The following is a 23274-nucleotide window of genomic DNA, read 5'->3' on the forward strand; positions in this document are numbered from 1 at the left end:
AACATACCGCCTGTGCTTTTTTCCCCACTTCGAACACTATATATATATATATATATATATATATATATATATATATATATATATATATATATATATATACAAAAAGAAATGAAGGACATATAAGCTTAATTTCCTAGTAAAAATTTAATTTTTTGTAGTGTAGAAAGCAGAAAGAAAAAACAGATTTTATAGATCCCACCGTTGAATAAGTGCTATTTCCTGCCGCGTATATTTCAATGACATGAGATGACATTCTTCCGTTTTATACTCATCAATATACTTATCATCTTGCTCCGCAGCTTCCTTGCACATACTTTCAATGTACAAACAATGATTTTGCCTTTTCAAAGGCAATCCTTGCTTCCCTCCTGTTCCCTCCTCCCCATTTCCTTGTCAGAACTTCTCGGTGTGTGATATCATTAAATGCTGAGAGTGAGCTAGGTTTCTCATTATGCTATATATATTTATGTATGTGTGATGGGTGTTCCTGTACCTGTTGGGGGTGGTGTGTATGTATGAGTGCAGAACACAGTGAGTTCTTTTAAGCGATCTGGTGACATCACTGTGTAGCTGGCTGTGGTTGGCTGTAGGTGGATAGGTGACAAGCGCGTACTTGTAAAGTGTACTTGTTGTTGACGAAGTGTTCAAGGGTCCAGCGAACCAACGTTTTCGCAGAAAGCATGGTGCGTGGTTTCCACAACGATCATTTCCATCTTTGTATTTTTCTCTCTTTCGTTCTACTGCAAAATTTTGTTCAAATGTGAGTATCTTGATTTCTCTTTACTGATTTAAGCATGTGTATACTTAAAAAAAAAAAAAAAAAAAAAAAGATATTAGTACAATTCAATAGATAGAACGTAACTATATATATTTTATTACTGAATTAAGAAATGAATGCACGATTATGCATCGAAGCTAAAGGAGACTGTAATGACGAGAATGAATGAAATGTTGGAATGAAGAAAGAAGGAGGAAAAGGAAGAACCCTGAGAAAATCCACGCTCACGATTTTTTACACAAGGTCCACTTGACCCGACCTGGGATTGAACCAGAACCAGGAATCCCATGCACCAGAAATGAGAACTCTACCGATAAGCCACCGCGGTCTACTACTGAAGTAAGAGAATTGCATTATGGGATTGATGATATTATTTCGTCATTTCTATTATTTATTTACTTAACTAGTTATTATATTGAAAGCTAGGTTTGAAGTATATATATATATATAAAATTTCTTTTAACATTCAACTATTTTTCATTGTAATTTAGGTAACCAGTTAGTTTATACAATCTGTTAAGTAATACTGTTATAATTATGGCAATAATTATTTTCGAGCAAAATCATTTGTTAATCAAATAAATAGTTCGAACAGTTATTCAAATATTTCTTTTGAAAATTCCAGGAATATATAAGTATATTATTAGAATATTTGAATGTGTGATTATTTGAATTTTGACATTAATAATCATTATTTTTGATTTCAAAGGAGGGGTTGTAATTTCCACCTTCTGAAAATTTTTGTGTAATTCTGGTTTCATTGAATTATTCCAATCTATGATGCATTTACTAGTAATAATGTGAAGTATCCATTGATGTAAATAGTTTATATGACAAATATAGTTTATATACAAATCTGACACTATATGGCAGAAATTCTTCATCTAGAGAGCGTCAAAACCCACCAGGTAGAGCCACGTCTAAAATCGAATTTACCGTATGTTCTCGTGTAAAATACACATGTGGTATACTAAAAACTGACGAGAAACCGTGTAGTTTAAAGGTTTAGAAAAGAGTAACAAGTAAAATAGATTGGGAGACTTATAGGCTGTGTAGAATGGCGTAAGAATGTTATACTGGAGCTAAACTGTTCGACATTGTGATGTATTATTGGAATCAGCACTTTCAAACTATAATTGTATCATAGTCTATGATAGGACTAAAGTTTGCTAGGGAGAATAGTACAATATGTGTTTTATGATCATTGACATATCTGCATTACCCCGATGGAAATAATAAAATATCGTTGATTGGAATAGGGATTTCCAATTACAGCGCAATTACCTTATTACTAAGTAAGTTCAGATAGTAATACTCAAATTTCTAGTAAAAGTATCGAATTAGAACTTCCTATTTATCTGCCTTGGACCTTTCAAATATCTTCACTAATGTATGTTAATGAATTATGAAATCTGTTACTGAAATGAACTGAAAATATGCATATAAACCTTAGGATGGGTTTTTATTTCTTGACTTCCACAGATTCTAAGATATTCTTCACGGACTCTAATTTCTTGAGTTCCAGCTCGAGAGAACTACAGTACCCAGAACACAGCCACAGACACACACACACACACTCTCTCTTATTGATGCAGATGGTATAACACTGATGCAGTTAAAAGAAAGTGTTTACAGGGCAAGCAAGAATTGTGAAATAATATACTTCAAAACAATTCCCTTTATTAATGATACACAAATCCAGTCAATCTTGTTATTTTATTAACATTTGGTTGATGAATATAGGACTAATGCATCCCTCCTAAATTCATTATCTATCTGCTTCTAAATTCATTACGAAACTGGTCTGCATTAAAAAAAAAAAAAAAAAGGGATTTTCTGCGCAAGAAATATTTTATAAAATGTTTCTTTAACGTAATAAAATGATTTGTCTATATTTGTTTAATTCATCATACATAATAGAACACCTAAACCGTATATTCTATACTTTCGGAATCCCATAGCCAGTGGTGTGCGGTGGTTTTCAAACCTAGCGAAACAATCAAATTTTTAGTATACCTAATTATCATAATACTATTCATACAAGCTTTACGAATGTTATAATAATAATAATAATAATAATAATAATAATAATAATACATATTTGGATTTGTAAGTTGTATAATTGTCTTTTGAGTGTACAAATTACTAAATGTACGAATATTGCTGCAAAGAGACGATTGGAAATTTAACATATTTATATAACGATGTATTTATCAATAAAATAATTTGTAGATCATATTATAAATTCTTAATTTCTGATTCGCTATGAAACATCTGTAAATCTTCAGATAAATCTACAAAGCGACTCAACTGAACCAATTGAAGGGTGGGGAGATGAAGCGCAATTTACTTGTTTCTTTTAAACACACATTTTTTTACGGCACATCCTATGTCGGCTGGTCGCACTATGGCAGCCCCTCACTCTTTTTTAAAAAAAGAAGAAGAAGAAAAGAAATACTGAAGTGAAGCGCGCTTCGTTGCACAACTTATTCCATTGCTTCCCTTTTATCCTATCACCTTAATATCTATTCATGCAATAAAGGGTTCTTGCGTAGCACAACAAAAAAATTGTACTTCATCTGAAGATTTTCGAGAGAGAAGAAATTGGAACACACAATAGACTACGTCTGAGAAAACAAGTTGCTTACTGGCGCACAACTTCACTTGCTTGGGTTGAATGCGTGCACTGCTCATAACTTTTTCATTCCAAGAAAGATGGTTAGATTCCACATGCTAATAAAGAAACGTATGGACTTGTGAGAAAAGAACTCCTTCAATTTACTTTCGCCACAGCCGGACAATGAAGGAAATTGTTGATTCTATACTTTTGAGACACTCTGTAGATTTTTCTTGAGCCACCTTCAAAGTTAAAATTTTACTTGCATTTAAGGAAATGGATAAAGTGTAACTTTTAGCTTAATGAAGTACAACTTTCACTTTTTCTTGAAAGAAATAAATTTTAAAAGTAAAATTATATGACATCATATTACAACTTAAGAACGAATATGTGGGATTATAAAGGATGATTTCATTAATATACACTGAAATAAGAAGTGGCGATATCAACCCACGAAAGATCAGATGGCATATTTGTATCTATGCAATAATGCACACGATTATGTACTTCGAAATACATAGGACATACATGAATAAATACCCACCGGGAATTGAATTCAAGGCTACACCCACAAAAAGATATACTACAAAACAGTTTGTTACACGGGAGATAGAAAATAGATATATTAATTTACAATTAATTAAATTTAATTCTGGTTAATGATGCAAGCATTTGCTGTAAACATGATTTAATTTGGAATTTTCGTTGGCACATTTTTCTCAACAATACATTTGTGCATAATTATGTCTGTGTTTGTGCCTCATCTGGATTTAAAACCTTAACTTGCTTCACAACTACAGCGTTCAGAATCAGATTACGAACAATATTTCGGGGAACGAACGTATACAAAAGTGTCCAGTACTGCTTTAGCACGTTTACTGTGAACATATCTCTCAGAGTGTTGTAGTTTTGATTACAACACTCTGAGAGATATGTACACAGTAAACGTGCTAAAGCAGTACTGGACACTTTTGTACCTACATCTGTTATCATTTATTGCTCTGATAGCTGTTAGTGGCCAGACGGACGCACGGATTGCTCTATTAGACTTCTTACACTTTACTCTTAGCATAGCCTGGGAGTCTAAAATGTGGAAATACGTATAGAGAAAAGTATAATGTTGTCCTTTATGCACTATCATGTTGTTAAAGTTGAACGTTAACTTTAAGGAAAGAACAAAAGTTAATGCTATTAGAAACCAAGTTTTGAGGGAAATGTTTAGACGAGAAATAAATAATTGGGTGAATTGAGAAAGTTTAACTCAATAGTTTAGAGCTTTACAATAAGCCCATTAAACAGCTAATAGAAATGAAATGGAATGAAATCTTTAGTTTTGCGTCCCACGTTTATCCCGGTTAGGCTAAAGGAGACGGTGATGATGAGAAATGAATGAAATGGTGGAATGAAGAAAATGGGAGGAAACGGGAGATCCCCGAGAAAACGCACGCACACGATGTTTGTCCACCACAAAGTCAGGACCTGCCGAAAACCAGAAAGTTAATAATAATAATAATAATAATAATAATAATAATAATAATAATAATAATAATCATCATCATCATCATCATCATCAATGATGTACTTTGTAATATGTGACCTCACCTCATTTTTGTGAGTAATATACATACTTGAAGTTCCATAGATGTGTAGCCTAATTAACTAAAGTAACCAAGTTTTTAAAGAGTGATCAATTTTCTTTTCTATCACACCGCTTTCGGTAATGCGTTCTAAATTTAGTTGATTTCCTAGTTATCAATCAGCTTTGCCTCATTCATAGGGAAAAAAAAAAAAAAAAAGATAGGACTTGCTCTGTGGCTCATACTGAAAATAGTTTCCACACTCAATTGTTCTTTATTCTGTGACTGCAAAAGAATAACAGAACATGAGTGATCTTGTAAAGCAACAATAAAAAGAAGGAAAAAGCGCTTGACTTATTCAGAGACAGAACGTAATAAAAATAATTGAAGAAGAAATTAAATGAAATTATCTTCACAGTTCATTATTTTGCCTTGAGGAGGAAATGACTCAAGTGATGGAAAATTGCAATAACTCTTCTAATTACCGAAAACGAATCTGATGAAACGTAGTAAGAAAGTTATTTTAGTAATGTTGGAGATAATTCGGTTTTCGCATTGGTTTCTCATTGAGTGAAATTTGCTCTTTGCTTTCCCAAGCGAGAAAAAGAATTTTCTCGTAAACTTGTGTTTGGTCGGTATTACATATACATGAATAGTGTGTTTTTCACTCACAGGTGTTGTTCATAAAGGGAAAAAATGCCTTAAAGATATGGATTGTGTAGGACTGCATTAATTCCGCGAACTTGTTTATGTGGTACCGTCTACAAAAGTCATTATACCGAGTGCTCAAAGGAAATCATTTTTTAATTCAAAACACTTAAGTGTGAGTTTACAAAGAAGTTCAGAAGTTATAAACAGAAATGATTTCAACGTGGAACCTTGGACATTAAACATCAATTTTCAAAGTTCAAAAAAACATTGACTTTAATTGAGAAGGTGAACACAACAGTGGTCTACCCCACATTTTTAAAAATTGGAGAAAAATCAAGTTAAACTTAAACACATGTGTTTTTTGTACAATATATATATGTAGAATGTATGACACATCCAACCACTTGTGGTTGCTTTTGGTATATTATACAAAAAGCACATGTGTTTAACTTTAACTTGATTTTTCTCCATTTTTAAAAATGTGGGGTAGACCACTGTTACGCTCACCCCCTCAATCCAATTAGAAAGAGCTTACTATTTCAAAGTACTTTGTCTCCCACCTGTATTGTTTTAATTTTAATTTCATTTTTTTAAAATGTTAGTTTGGTGAACGTGAATTTTGACAAAAGGTATACTATAAAATAAAATATTGAAAGCATTTCCATAAACTTCTTTACTTTATTATAGGCAAATGTGTATCAATAGAGCAATTACTTGGAGCGCAAGTTCTGAGTTTGATTCCAAGTTATCCATGGACTTTGTGTGGTTAGTTATCAGAACAATTTTTATAATAAATGAATGTTTTGTTAATATTTATTCCCTGTGTGTTAGGTAAGACTACATTCTACTGGAAATTCATTTGGATTTTCTTTGACTTTATCGTCCGTTTCAGCAACGAAGCTAATGAGATATTAACCCATAGCTTAACGTGGGATCCTACTCACGTCAGCTCTCGTCGGGAACCAAACGCGGTTCTCCCTCGCCAAAGACGCGTACGCCAGTGCTCGAAGTGAAAAAAAAAAAACAGAGGTGGTATGTTTTATTACGATTTTGACTTGACATACTGGCTACCTAAATGTTGAAATGCAGTGAGGGTATGTTGTCTAAAAGATTGCATTTTTATTTACATAATGACTAAAAACCATTGCAGAGCTTTCTCTGTAGTAACGTGGAAGGGGAAGGGGCATGGAGATACTTTGATCTTCTCCAGCTTTCTGAAAGAAAAAAACACGTTGTATTATAGAGAATTATACAGGAAAATGCTCAAAAACCGAATGAGGATATTAATAATTTCCTGCGGGAAAATTCCCGGTCTTCCGCTCGACTATGGGGTATTACAAACACCCGGAAGGTCCGCTCCCACAGTAGACAATTCCTAAACCCGCCCATGCTCAAAACACGGCATTTATATGCATTAAGGCAAGAAAACATACACATACACACAAACATAACAAAGAAACAATTCAATGTATGAAAATTGTTTCTGAGAGAGAAATGTGAAATCTAAACTGCTACTTTCGACAATTAATTTAAAATAATGAATTTGTTTTATTTCCAACATAATGAGTTTTAGTGTATTGTTTTTAAATAACACAAGTTTAAAATGTCTTCATGTAGTTTAAAATTTACAATTAAATCCACACTTCGAGTTTGAAATTTATATGCATTTTAATCAAGAGGATCATTGGAGCGAAATTCTCCTTTACTCAACTTAGGCATTCGTTTGTCCGCATACTCCTCTAAGATACTTGGACCGTTTTTAATCAAAGTTAAGATGGTGGTTTGAGAGTGCGCGCTGAGTGTCGTAAAGATTCGCATTTTCCAGTCGGACATACCATTGAGGAATAATCACCGAAAGACGGAATGTTCATAGCCTTAACCTTGGAAACGGATTTGATGCGCGAATTTTCATTGTAAAAAATTGAATTCACATTGTATGATATGTATGTATATGTGTGTATATATACAGAACCGGTTGTTAAAAAATTAGAATAACATCACTGGGTGCAATAACTAGTACATATAATAAGTAATACTTCAAAGGGTTATTTCACCAAATGTAAAAAGAATGACACATTTCACTAGTGTGTTTAGTCTTAAGGAGATACGTGATTTGCCATAACTGACAAAAGACTATGCTCACGTGTAACACGTGCATGAAAGTAACATTATAAATACATACATTGTGAAATGCATATGGAGAATATCTCTAACTTATAACTTGTTTCATCTACCTCATCTAAAGGCGAAGAAGAGTCTTAAAAATTCATGACTATACTGTATGTATTGCGTAACACGTCTTTAATAAATTCACGGTCATCCGTGGGGAATTATATTTTGTCTTTAATTAAATGAGAAAGTATTACATCTCGAAATGTAAGAGCTTGGACCTCTGTGTCTTGTATTAGTCGAAATTTCTCTTCCTCTATTCGTTGAATATTTATATTATTAATTATATTTCATGTTTCTGCATCCACTTCATTTGAATTGTACGTATGACTACGCAACTGATGTTTACACTCATCCTATCATAAACAAGCACACATATTCAGTATACTTCATTTGACATATAATTACAGATTTTACCTCTTGTCTTTTCCTATCGTATCTAATTGAATATTTCATGGCTAAGGTCAAATTAACATGTGCCTTCAAGAAATTGTTTACTTGAGGTAATTGATGTATCGTGTATAGGCTATATGTTTCATATTCGCTGTCACACAACCAATTGGGTCAAGTTTAGCCAAGATAGCTTCGAGCTTCCTTCGAAATCAATTATTTGTCATTGGTTTTTCGTCAATATTGTTCTGATTTCATGCAGTAGTTATGATACCTCTACAAAACACTGTCTCTTCCAAATTATGCAAAGAACACTCTCTAAAGATAAAAATCCATTAAAATTGCAGCAAACTATTGGTAACTACTGCTACCACGTTGTTGTTTAATAACAAGACGTAACAAAAGAAGTATTGATCACTTTTCTTAAACTTCGAGTGACGATTGGAAAAAAAGAAAGTATGGTGACAGTAAAAAAAAAATCGAATTTGTAACGTGCGTTAAGTAATGGCGATCCAATACCGCAATGTCACTGGCCGAGGAGTAATGAATACCTCCCTCCACAAATAATTTTCTGGCAGAAATTGTTAGAATTGCATAGAACAATTGATCCTTTCAGAATAGTTATATATGCTTAAAGATCTAAATCGAAAATCACAACCTATGGGTCACTATTAAAAGGTGAAATGATAAAGCAATGTTCTAAATAATGCGATTTAATTACAATTTTTCTCAAATTTATAAAGAACAACAACAGTGTAACTATTTCGAAAAAATCGAGTAATTTAACAAATTATCCAATTTAAATTTGATAAACAAAAGCAATCTCCTAATATGATTGATATTTCGAGCATTTAACTAATTGATCTTTACAAGGCAAGGTCCATTAGAAGCAAGTTCAATCATGAAAACCAGGATATAATACGTATTCAATCTATTGAAAACCTATTTAACCACTAATTTCAAGAATAATACATAAATTTTAACAAAAAAAAAAAAAAAATCACCAATACAATTCTTGACTGGTATCATACCACAATATTAATTTTGCCTTTTCTAGTTTCACGAACAATTGCTTTAAGATAACAATTATATCCAAAATTATATATACAAACACTTTTCACTAATCTCGTTATTACAGATTTTTGTTAAGAACAGTTTGATTTCAGCTTCACAATTGAAGCTTATAACTCGTGACGTAAATTTCGAATAGATATAGTTCTGTGGATTGCCACAACAGCGCTATAGTCGGCCTATCTCCCCGACATCTATACAATTCAATACGCTAACTTTTTAAAATCAATTACCTATCTTACATAGGCTATCTTACATAGACATAGATTATCTTACATAGACCCTACAAGCCGAAAAAGGGATTTTTGGATGTCTGTCCGTCCGTCCGGATGTAAATAGATGTGCGCATAAATTTTAAGTGCTACCTTTCAGAAGCTTCTATAAACAATCTGAGGAAAGGGAGTAACAATCCAAGGTATTGTTACATAGCTTTGTTTCTCGATAAAACAAGTTCATAGTTAATTTGTCATGGTTGCCGGCAAGATACACGTTCAACATTGCATGCTTTTCCTTTTCAACCTTGGAAAGTCAGCCGCAGAAGCCAAAAGAGTGATCGACGAAGCGTATAAGGAGGATGGTATTGATGCAAGTACGGTGAGAGAATGGTTTATCAAGTGCAAGAAGGAAGATTTCGATCTGGAAGACAGGCAAAGAAATAGAAGACTTCAAGGATTAGAAAACGATGATCTGGCAGCGCTTTTCGAAGAAGATCCGTGCCAATTAATTTAGGAACTGTATGAGTAACTTAGAGTCGAATATTCTACAATCGTTAAATGTCTGCACGCACTTGGTAATATCCAGAAAGTAGGCAAATGTATCTATCCTACACGAGCTTATAGAATGCAATATAGAGTGTCGTCTGAACACTTGCGTGTTACTTCTTGTTTGCCATAAACGAAAGTCTTTCTGTGAAAAATCGCAGCAGGAGATGAAAAATGAGTTTACTACAATAACTCTAAACGTTGAAAATCGTGGATAAATTCTCGTCATCAATTTCCGTCCTTAAAACGAACGTCTGTGGCAAAAAAGATTGAGACGCTGCACCGATCAATTGCTCCGTTTGAGCGAAAAATTCAAGATACACTTTTACTGGTCAAGGAACATGACAGGTTATACTGTTGCATCACAATGCTCGTCCACATGTTGTTTTGTCAACAAAAGAAACAATCTTCAATCTGGGTTGGGACTTGAAGTTTTTCTACATGCGACATATTTATAGTGATGAGCACGAGGGTCTTGGTCTTGCAGTTTATGCAAGAGTCTTGCATGCAAGGCCAAGACCAAGACTAAGACCATACCTGCAAGACTATAAGATTCTTGCGCAAGAGTCTTGCGTAAGTACCGGTACTACTAGATTTTTTTATAGAATATAAAAAGGGGAAAAATCATTACATATTTCACTTGAATTTCTTGGCTTCAGTAAAATGCTGCAGGAGTGAATGTGTTCCCAGTAGTTTATGCAAACTGTGTGAGTTGATCTGCCCCTGTAGCATATAGCTACAGTATGTCGTTTTCTGAATCGGTTATTCGCGTTTTCTGTAGTTATTACTCGTTTCCAGGCCACACAGGTGTCATTCTAATCCAAGCTTGTTGCACACAGAGAAATGCGTCATTAGTTCTGGATTATGATGCATTTCTGCATTTTTAAACAATAAGGATTACTTATCGGGGAATCATACACTATTCTACAGGTGTGTTATCTGGAATTGAACCTTTGACTTTCGAGCTGGTAAAGTTTATAGGCTCGTCCCCTGATATAAATATAGCAAAAGAGGAATTAGTTTTTATCCTTCAGAGGCAGTCCGCTGACGAAACGCCACAAACGTCCAGTTCGGAGAAATTTGCAAAATAAAAAACGCAACTAACGAGCGGAAAAAGTAAATTTCATCCGTACTTCGAAGTTGTTGCTGGAAATGAAGGGGGAATCCCTTTGGGTTATGCAAACTATGTACAGAATCGAAGAATAAAGTGGCAATAAAAATGAAAAACAGAAACATTTCAGGAGTAGAAAAAAAACATATTTTATCAGTGCATAAGAACGAAGCGCAAGAACTGTTTCCATTAAAGTAGCAGCAAATTCGAAATATTTCGAACTTTATTAAACCTGTTTGATTATAATTATTATTATTATATATTATTCTCTCTTTTTTACCAATATTGCTAAACATATCATCATCATAACCATTATCATAGCTATTATGTCATTATTGGTAGGTCACTTAGCTGCAACTGAGAAACTTCGATGTACGATGGTCCTCAGCTTGTCTCTTCGTCTTGATGCAGCAATTTTCTGTTTTAATACCTTCCACCATATCCTCTAGCACGTCCTTATAATACAGTTTCTCCTCAGTCAATATCCCAAGCAGTTCCTCTTCCTTCTCTTAATTACATTTAAAATTCTTCTTTTCTCCCCTACTGCTACTATTTATAACACCTCATTCGTTTTCCGTTCAACGAGCTAATTGTCTCCTTTTTTCCATGCCCATATTTCGAAAGCCTCCTTTTTTTTTTTTGTATCGCTTTTGCGTAATGTCCATTTTTCCACCCCATAGAGTACATATTGGCATCAGTAAAACAAAAATCTTAATAATTAATTGGAAGTTTGTTCAATACAAAGATTAGATAATTGAGGTTGAAGAGGAAAAATCTGATACCTTTAGAGTGCAAAAATAATTTTTTCAATTCATGGTATTTCAGTAATTTCATTAACTCCTTATAACATGGTGTAAGTCATTTTTCCTGACAAAATACAATACACGGGGAATACTTTATTCTTTCCTTGAAAACCGCTCAGGTGATTTTTGTCATGTTTCATAAATATTTCAGTAACAACCCTATAATATGGTATGTATGCCATTTCTCATTTAAAAATCCACAAAGGGGTTCTTTACTTTGGGTATGTTTTCTTCCGGATTTTTTCAGAAACGCCTATTATAAACTTTTTTTAAATTCCATAAATGTTATAGAATAACTGCTAGATGATTGTTTATTTTAATAAATAGAAGCGAGAAAGTTTAGAGCTATTTATCTAATCACTCATTATTACATTAATAGATCAACCCTATTTTTTATGTTATATTGTAATTTAGCATACCATGTAATGGTACTCATATTTGTCACTGTTTTTTTTTTTTTGTAATTTTACTGAAAAAGTACAGTACAAAAAGAATATTATTTTCGTCCTTAATTTCATTTTTTCTTTTTTCTAAAAAGAATAATTCAATCAGGACAATAAACTGTACATCACACGTAATCGATGACACTCATCAAATTTGGAATGGTGGCAGACATTGACGACTTTGATGAGGTTAAGTACGCATATGAAATATTGTTGGGTGTGCGGACTTTGATTTCCCAGTTAACAGCCGACAAAGTTGGGGTTTAACTTACTTAACCTAGAAGAAAGAAAAAAATAAAAAAACAGATAATGCTCTCATTACTATTTAGAATGAAAGCACATGGAATAAACCTGTTAAACGTTAATTTCTGGCATAAGAAAAGAAATAATGAGGAAGTTGATTAGCCATATTATAATGCAGTATGTGCTTACAAAAAAGGTCTAGTTTAAAAGTCAATGATGGACAAAATTTCTCCACGATAGTATTGAGCTCACTAGTTCTAATAATATTATTATTTATGTTGGTTTCGAGATAGCCATTATTTCAAATACACTGCAAGTCAAAATGATGGACCCGATTTCAAAAATGCATTCTGTGAGATCTAATAAACATGTGTTATTCTGACCGTGAGACTTGTGCTAAGAAAGGTAAACTGTCAAAGTTTGCTTCAAACATATGACACTATTCTAGTAGATATGTAAGCACCTTGCGTAACACGGCACACATCAAGCCGATAGTCTATCTCCTGCCAAACTTTGTGTTCCAGGTTGCGGCCAATATCAGTAACAGCTGCTGTGATGCACGGCCCGAATCTCTGAAATGTTCATATCACTTACCAATGGTCTTCTCCGTAGTTGGGTCTTTCCGATATTTGGTACGGAAATGCCCTTGTACACTTTAATCACAGATTTGTTTACATGATAATCAAGCACACAGAAAGATCTCTGTTCTCCAATCAATGCCATTTTCCTTAAACTGCTCGCTGATAACTCTTAGCGGTAGAAAGTGGAAACTCTTCATGGAAGTTAAACTTCAGAAGTTAACCTATCGAAACGCGTGTCTCACAATAACATGTGCTTATTAGGTTACACAGAATTAGTTTCCGAAATTGAGTCCATCATTTTGACTTGCCTTGTATAAGAATAAATGAATTGAGACCCAAATGACTATGTTCAAAGAGAATTCGTTGCATCTCATTCATACGGCATTACGAACTTTCACATAGACTTTGGAAGTATATATATAATTATAATTGTAAATGTCCTTACTTCCCTGTACAATTCATTACTTGCCAACAATAACTTCACAGTAGGTAGAACGATCTTTTTTTTTTTTTTTTAAATACAGATTTTGTGTTACTTTCAAAGAATATAATATTATTTGGAATTAATGATTCAATCATTATGAGGATATTAACAATATAATTGTATGTTGTACTCGCTGAAATACCCGCTCTTCGCACGGGAAATGATATTGACAGTATCACTATGCATCTCAGGTACTCCGAAAATTATGGATTGGATACTAACAAAGATCGTGCTCAATTATTTTTTCATGGCATCCCTTTTCTCCTTCCCGAAATGTATTTAAAACCAAAGTTAGGCTAGGTCCACTCATGTACTAAACATCATCATAATCAATGCAACGATCTAGGAGGAGTTAAATGTCAAACATCATTATATTTAGAAAATACTTTTATTTATATAAATAATGCTACTATAATTTCTCCTATCTTCTGCAGACGGTTTTAGAGTATTCATAACATTAATTAAACTAAATTTTAACAATTGAGGATGATTAAAATAGAAAACTAATTGACGATTACTGGTTACTGTGCGCTGGAACCATAAAGCAGTAACTCATCGTGGATTTAAAAATTACAATTACTCAATTTTACCACTACAGAATATAATATAAAAAAACAAATATTACACTACAGCGCCAACATACAGTAATGTATTTTTTACTAACACGTATAAGAAACATCACATTTGAAAACTATTCAAACAGAAAGGCAGGAAATGGTGAGTGTATCAATATGACGTAAAATCGAAAAATTTTACAAAAAGAAAATATTGAAAGATAAATTATAAAACATATATTTTAAAAATATTAATTATGTATTTTCCTTAATTTAATGCTTTCATAAGACCTAAAGTTGCACAAAATAAAATACTATCACTAAAACAATGTTGCACGACTATATATATATATATTCATTTGACTTAAGATATGCTATTATTTTTAACATCGTTTTTGCACTTCCCATTCAAGGGAGCTGCAGGTCTCTAAAAATGAGCATACAAGGGTTCTGACGAAGAACGCTACTTCTATAAGGTAAGAGTAATAAAGTTTTGACATTAACAGCTTTCATTTAATAGTTTACTATTGTTATGTATAGTCCTCACAGTTTTTTTTTTTTTTTGAATCTGATTAACACTATATCATACTGCACATTAGAGATTAATTTCACTTATAACGAACTGATAAGTTTATTCCTGAGTTTCAAGCGAGATCTTTTCTCGTTCAAGTGACAAAATGAAAAAAAAAAATGAAATCTTTGAGTTTTACGTCCCACGGGTATGCCGGTTAGGCTAAAGGAGACGGTGATGATGAGTAATGAATGAAATGGTAGAATGAAGAAAGTGGGAGGAAACTGGAGAACCCCGAGAAAACCCACGCACACGGTGTTTGTCCACCATAAAGTTCACTTGGTGGGGGCTGGGATCGAACCCGGGACCCCAAGCACCAGAGGTGTGACAAAATGAGAACATGACTATTACCTTCGCTAATAGAATTGGCAATTTCAAAATTTTGGGAACATATCGTTGTATTTGATCTTCATCAAAACACCTGTTTTAAAAATTTATTGGAATACATTGTAAAGAAATAATTACTTTCAACATTTTTGTTCGAAAACCAAACTATTCAATTCCAGAAAAAACATCTTGTCACTAAGTCACTATCTATTACCGTTTTTGTTATATAGGAATCAATTTTGAAACCGGAAATGAAATCGATTTCTACCACTTCCAATCTGAATAGAGGATTGAACCTACTCTTGTGACCCCAATCAATTTTAAAAGAAAAAAGAGAAAACGATTCTCAATATCTTACCAAGCCGTTCTGTAAAGCTTCCGATATTAATGTATAGCATAAATAGTTTGGAAGTCTAAAAGTAAGATACTGTATATCTGTTTAGATACGCATAGAAGAGTTTGTATGCTAAAGAATTCTATGCAAGGTTATTTTGAATTTCTATATTTGCAAGTCGGAAAATGTTAATGAAACAAAGACCTATAATGATCAGTAGAATCAAAGTGTTTCAACTGGGGAATCACGTTAAAATCGAGTTTTACTTTCCACAGATACATCCTTTGAGGTGTTCCTGGTGTTGCTTTACGTATTTAAATGAAACACGTGTTTCATGAGAAAGGATTCATAGCTGAATATCCGTTTCGGCTTTATTTAATCCCAAGGATACAGAAGCCATAGTGTTCGTCCAGTGTGTGTGGTATTTTATCTCTAGGTAACTTCTGGCCGGATCTGAACCAAGTTTGGTTGGCAAATAATTCCTGGCAAAATGAATGAAAATTGTATATTTGGTGCTCAGGCTCAGTCAGGGACCTCGGCTCGACACGCCATCTATATCGTGCTTTATTTCTCGGTAATGATTGGCCAGATCTGAACGAAATTAGGTGAGCAAGTAGCATCGTCTAAAGAATAAATATTGCTGTTTGGGACAGGCTACGTTCAACGACATTGGAACTCCGAGTTCCGTTCATCTGGGTTTATTGTTTTGCTTTGGTTCAGTCAATTATGTTTTCTTATTGATGCAAAAGCTATATATAAGTGCATGGAAACGTTTATTATATTGTCAATATTATGGTATAAATTCTACATTATTAACACGAAACGAGAATTTTAAGAATGTTCCAAAAAATGGATCAGAACAGTAATTCTCAAAGTGGATCCATGGGATCTAGCCAGGGGGACCGCGAAGTCTAAAAATTGAAATGCGTTGTAAATAAAATGGAACTCACAACTGTTATGCAAGAAGTATTTTTTTCAGTTACTAAAAAGAAAGCAATTAGAAATTATACCTACATTTGTGAACTTAAATGTTTTCCTACTTTACTAAATTTCTGCCCTGTGAGTATGAAGAGTTGTCTAAAAGGGCAGTGCAATATTTGATGCCTTTCCCTAGCACTTACTTATGTGAGCAGGCCTTTTCCGCTCTTTGCAATATTAAAACCTTAAAGCGAAATCGTCTTAATGTGGAATCGGACCTAAGATTGATGGTGACAAAACTTATTCCGGGTTTCAATGCAATTATGGAAGAACAGAAAGAATTTCATTTCTCTCATTAGTCCCTACATTTCAAGATATTGTTTATCAAGTGAATTTCCTTTTTAAAAAAACTGATTTTCGGTTTTGAAAGTTAGCTACTGTATTTTCAATTGAAATTTTGCTCACTAGGAAACAATCATGTATCATTACAATAAATTACTTATTGCATTATTTTTTAAATCTTTTTCTTGTTAGTGTTAATTTAATTAGTATATTTTTCAGTACAATGTGAAATTTCACATTACTTTCCGAATAAACAGGGGGTCTGTGTTATCGGAAAGATTGAGAGCCACTTGATCAGAAGATGCGATCTTGACCAATAATTTTAGAAATGATCTGAAAATGCATAAAAAGATTGCGATCTTGGCCAATAATTAGTTTTTGGATCAGGAGCCATAAAATTTTTGAACGACCTCTAAATCGAGTTTTCGTATTTTCTACGGAATAAGCACATCATCCTGAGTTAATTGATAGTTTGGGTTTGGCTACACTGTTCTCCAGATATCAGGCGTACAAGAAAATTTTTGATTGAAATATATTAGATCTTTTGATCCAAAAAGAAATATATCCAAATATGAGACATAGCCTATAGCAATCGATAGACATCACTAAGCAATAGATAGTAATTACATGAATAACCCAAGTCTGACAACAACAATTTCATTCACTTATATCCATTTTTTTTTTCGCTTCTTCATGCAATTTGTTATAGTTTTGTCGTAGTTACTAAACAATTCCACGTTTTCAAACTTGTGTCCAACATCTTCCTCTGGCACATTTCATTTTGAAGCAGTCGAGCGAGTTTCAGAGCCCCATTGGAATGCAGATAGAATTACAAAAGGTTTCCACACATATCAGAATTCGAACCCAGATCGTCCAATCGGTCGACAGATGCCTTATTGACTAAGCTATTGTACTTTTTTTTTCACAATACATGAAATGGAAACGGATGAATCGTAAAGCAATGTTCTGATCGTCAACAATAAAAAAAAGGAATAATAGAATTACAACAATTACCTAAATAGTAAAATTTCATGGAGAAAATTAACTATGGCTCGTCTAGACTTACATGAAAGTATTTTAACAAGCTAACAGTTTTTGTGTAAACTCAAGGAAGATTAACGTAAATCAGTGGTTAACTCATTGGATTTCGAAGCAGAAGATCCAAGTTCGAATCTCGACATGTCAAAACTTTTTAACATGCTTCAATTTCAATTTCAATTTATATTCACTGAGATAGACAAGATCTGCTGTGAAAAAAGAAAGAAATGCTGCAAGGACGAGAATAACGGAGGATTGGAGTAGGACCATGAATGGAGACAAAGATTTACAAAACTTTTTTCCTTCAATTGTTTCAGGTGTGATATTTTCAGTTTACTTAATCATTTTCTAACTTATTTATGATCAACGTTTTCTTTCTTCTCATATGTAGTATGTTGTCAAATAATATATAATGTCTTTGATATATGGCACTCATTGGACAACATGCTCCAGACAATAGAGATCAATTTTAAAGTTTTTATTTATTTATTTATTTATTTTTCTCAATTGTGCAGCATAAGCCTGTTTCGCTGTCCCACAGACTTACCAACTGCTTGTAAAGTTACGTGTAAGTTGAGTTGCATCTGCCCAGGCGTTTTTGATGCCAGCAAAAGTACTGGACCTGATCTAATGGAGTTATAACAATTAGCGGTTTAACTACTTTTGTCGCTGACGGTACAATACTCGAAAAGATAATCATCGGGAACGACGGAATGGATTACGTTCACTTCGTTATTTTTATTGTCTAATTTTTTTAAAATTGACAGATCGTACTGTACTATTGTGTTGTATGAATAAGAATAGGTCACTCAGCTGGCAACGTGTCTATCATAGCTCCAATTCCAGTTTTCCTTTCGACTTACAGACCTGTGCTTTAATACTGCACATTCGACTCCAACCATTGTACCAATAATGAAACTGAAAAATACTGTTAAAGAAGAAGAATCAGATATGTTTAAAGTTATTGTCAAGCTATTGCTTCCCTCTTCCGAAAATCCTCTCTTTCGTGGCGGAAAACAGCTTTTTATGACAACTGGTGGGATATTTTTCTTTGTACAGAAATCGGTTTAGGTAAGATTTGAATATAAGGAAAAGCACAGTGTATGATAACAACTGAATCCGTACTTGCGAAACCAATGGAAATATACTACTACTACTACTATTACTACTACTACTACTACTACTACTACTACTACTACTACTAATAATAATAATAATAATAATAATAATTAATAATAATAATAATAATAATAATAATAATAATAATAATAATAATATAGAGGAAATAATTAAATAAATAAATAAATAAATAACAACTTAAGGTGTAACAAAAAAGTAAACAAAAAGTAGATTAATAAGTTATGTTGCTGTGTAAAATGTCTTCCGTCGTCGTCGCGAATACTGTTAAAGAAATTAACCCTTTTAGGATTTCCACTTTTTTAGGTAAATTTTAAACTTTCACTCAAACAGCTACTACTTCATTGCTATTTATCGTAGGATCATGGTTCATACTTCATTTTATTTATTTTTTTTTATCTACTACTCGCTTGTTCGTATTATATACCAGAAACGGGAAAATTGGGTAAAACCAGGAGATTTTTCGAAAAAAAAAATGTTTTTGAAAATTTTGCGCCCCTCTAGCCTAGGCCTGGGTTCATGTAGGGGTCTGAATATTCTAAAAGAATACGTTGCTATGTACATCATATGTGTATGAAATTTTAGTCTTGTGTCTTGAAAACTAAGGTCGGGAGAAATGTTTGAAAGTCTCAAGGTGACTCATTTCTTCATATACTATATGCATATTATAAAAAATTACTGCGTCATTACTATTTGGCCTAGAATCATGGTTTAAATGTATTTTCTTCAGTATAACAAGTACTTTTGAACGGTATCACTCACATGTCCGTATCATTCACTTAAATCGGAAAAAACCGGATTTTTCTGAAAAAATTACTCCGTCGAAACACTTGCGCCCCTCTGGTCCGGCCCTGGTTTTGCGTAGGAATCTAAAAAAACATTGAGAAATAACCAAAGGTACTATTCGTATGCAAAGTTTCAAAAGTATAACAAGTACGCCCCTCCGCCTCCACTTGGCGCCGCCAAATTGACCATCCAGTTCCAAAATGCATCTGGGGTGTTCTTTGGTCCATTCTTGACTTGATCAATAGAAAAAAAAAACAGATTAAATACCTGTTATAGAACCTAAATAAGCGGTCAAAGATGATACTACGCCATGGTAACAAAAGTTACCAAAAATCCTAAAAGGGTTAAAAGTAGAATTTCATAAAATAATGTTTGTGAGTCACAGATGTGGGAAAGGTGATAAATGTAACAATGAATACAAGATCTTCTGGAAAACATATGATGCGAAAAGAAAGATAAACAAACCGAGGATGATGCTAAATACATTATGCATAAGGATAATGCAAAAATACATTATGCAAAAAGCAAGGTCTAAACAAACTGAGAAAACCAATAAGTAATAAGGAAATTCAGAATATTGTTATTTGTTGGTTCAAGTTTTGCATCCCTTTTTAGTAGCAAGACTATACGGTATAAGACATGACCTACAATTGAAGATGGAATCTAAATCACCTTAATGCGTCCACTTGGAATTAAATACGGACCACATCCACCAGAAGTATATGTGCTAGCCTCAATTCGCCTCAAGCGGGATATTTGCCTTCTTGGTCATCTTGTGCATCTTTTACATAAACAGGGACAGAAACACAAACATATCCAGGACAGTTAAAAATCCGATTATGCTCTTAGGAGGGACTTGAATCCCCAAGGAATAGCCGAACACCCAAGACCACTTGCACTCGGCCATTACCACAAGCTCAGCTACTAGACCAGTAGAGAAAATTTAAAGTTTAGGATAGGCCTATGCACTCGTACCGAACTAGTGTGAACAAGGTGTCTAAGGTGAATAGAATAGACATGTGGTTCACAATGGGAAATATGCTCAGAGCTCACAGATAGCTATTTGGAAAAGTCAGAAAAGGACCATTGAAGAGGCCAAGATGATGGGAGAATAGGATAATGGTAAATCCTTCACTGAGAAAAATCCGTTATCCGGACAGCGGTATATTGTACAAATATACGGTATCCTTATGTTTACTACAGAAATCAGTACGGAGCATACATTATCCATATCCTACATATGCACTACCCTTTTTCTCACTTAAATGTTACATCATGCCATTGCAAGATGTCTGACATCTAACAGTTTTCCTTATATTATATACGTATAGACCCTACGTATGTTGCATACGTCCATCTGTATGTGAGATCCTGACCGCCTATATACAGTTCTTTCGTTCGTATGGAAAGTACGCTTATTCGGAACACTTATACCGAAAGTACGTATAAAATATAGTTTGTCAGTTATGCGTTAACTGTACGTTAAGTCCAAAAACTACAGTAGAAAATATTTACACATGCAACCTACGTTTTTAGGTACGCCACATACGATTTTTCTCAGTATTGGGAATAGATTAGTGACAATCCTAACTGGATTGGTTTATACAGACTAGAATACGCAAGCGGGCGTTAACATCTGCTACAATGAACATCCTGATTTCTCAAACCATCGAGTTCGTTAGATACAAAATGTTCTCGTGTTTTTACAAATACCTCTTGTTATACCCACGTTGCATCTTTGGGTAGCTATGTTCAGAGACAATTTAGCCTCATTTTCAGTCCTAGTTTCCTTATGATTCCGAACAACCTGCTACTTCTGATGTTTGACATATGATCTAGAAACGGTGCCCATGACACCGTCATATGAAGAAGAAAGAATATATGCACTTTCAATAACACGCATATGTGCGCATGTAATTTTTCAACGTCTTAGTACACTGACATACCACACTGTTTTCTATTATTACTCATATATTCCATTTGTGTGTTTCTAGTCGCACAACTGCCGGGAAATCCCACCCACCTTATTCATCAAAGTCTCCACGTGGGAAAGTAAACAATAGCAGAAAAACTGTTCCAAGATCACAAATGTTCCTCTGCAACTACATTTCAGATACATCTACTGTGCTTTATGAAGGTGTCACATTCTCTACACATGTGTTTTATTTATTTAGGATCTTCCTTGAATACTTATAAACAATAGAAATGCATTCGGCATATACAGTCGTTATAGCATTATTGCTTTACAAATGTATTTTATTAGATAATAATGAGCAACTTCCTTGATCCGAAAATAACTTCTAAAACTACAGGTAATGATGATGATAAACGTTGAGGTGGGTCGGCTACCACAAGATTAAACTTAAACCAAGGCCATTTTGAAGACAATATTTCCTTGCTTTCATCAGGGGCGGATCCAGGGGGGGGGGCGATCGCCCCCCCCCCAGAAGAGGAAACTTTCTTACTTTATATATATAAATAAAATCTGTCCCAGAGTTTGGAGCCCTTAAAAGTTGCATTATGACAACCCACCGCCCCCCCCCCAGAAGTCGGTCCTGGATCCGCCCCTGGCTTTCATTAACTTCTTCATAAGGTTTACAATTTCTTCGGGAACGTAGGTCTTCTTCAATATATTACTGTATTTAATGTTCGTGTTATCATTAAAAGAGGGGTGCATGAATGCTCTGTTTGTGTCCAAGACATAGTCAATTGTTGTATGTAGGCCTACGTTTCCGCACGCTTATCCCCCACTGAGAGTGTCTTGAGTGGTGTCGGGAGAGACTACAGTGGCGGCTAGTGATGTTCAGCGGTCAGGGCCGTTTCTGTCTTACCGTCAATCAAGAAGTGCCTGACGTTATGTGCGTGTCTGTATATGTGTAAATAAGCATGTGTTGGCATTCGCCATACTGAATACTTATCTAGCATTTTAATGTGGAGATAGCAAGTTACACATCTCATTCGTTTCTGGATTGCATCGTATATTTATGACGTTGTTTCAATCCTGTCCTTCAACCTATCTGAAAGCTTTGTGGGGCTCGTTTTACAGCAGAATACGGTTGTTCTAATTGCACCAGGGCCAATCAGCATGCTCTATTCGTTATACGCTACTGTCCTAGCTCTTTCGAGCATCCCAGACAGCTCCTGACCGTCAGGCGAGCTCCGTTAATAACCACAGCTCAGCTACGCCAAAATCTACACCGACTGTCAAATACTAGGCTCAAGGCAAACTTCCTAGCCTTCAAGTAGTTTCACAGTAATACAACAAACCAGATCGCAATGTAGTGGTTAAAGCAACTCTAATACAGTAACGATCTTATACAGAATATATGCGCAGCATCTAGATTCTAAATTTATACTTTAAATTGTTCGCAAAGCATTTGGGGTACTGTATATTTATATATAAAGACATCGGAAGAGGTGCAGAACTTTCTTGCGTATACCAACCATCTTACGTAACTCACTGAGAGTTTGGATTACAACTGTTTAAAATAAACTGAAAATCTGCGAAAAGAAAGACTTTCTTCATGTTAAGTACTAAGTTAATAACATCAATTAACTTGGTATTGTTTCATGAAGTACTTTACACTG

The 23274-nt window shown here is 34.0% G+C and overlaps 1 protein-coding gene across 1 annotated transcript in view; it reads left to right on the forward strand.

The window, feature by feature from the left end:
- Positions 1-561: 561 nt before the first annotated feature.
- The window catches only part of LOC145668295 (pH-sensitive chloride channel 2-like), an 88558-nt gene continuing 65845 nt past the window's right edge, over positions 562-23274 (forward strand). The window contains exon 1 of the mRNA XM_081736021.1: positions 562-760. Coding sequence (XP_081592147.1) covers positions 681-760 — 80 coding nt within the window. The 5' untranslated portion in view covers positions 562-680. The remainder of the gene's footprint in view (positions 761-23274) is intronic.

This window comes from Thermobia domestica, chromosome 13, assembly GCF_964235325.1.
Source record: "Thermobia domestica chromosome 13, izTheDome1.hap1.1, whole genome shotgun sequence".
NCBI classification, from domain to species: Eukaryota; Metazoa; Arthropoda; class Insecta; order Zygentoma; family Lepismatidae; genus Thermobia; species Thermobia domestica.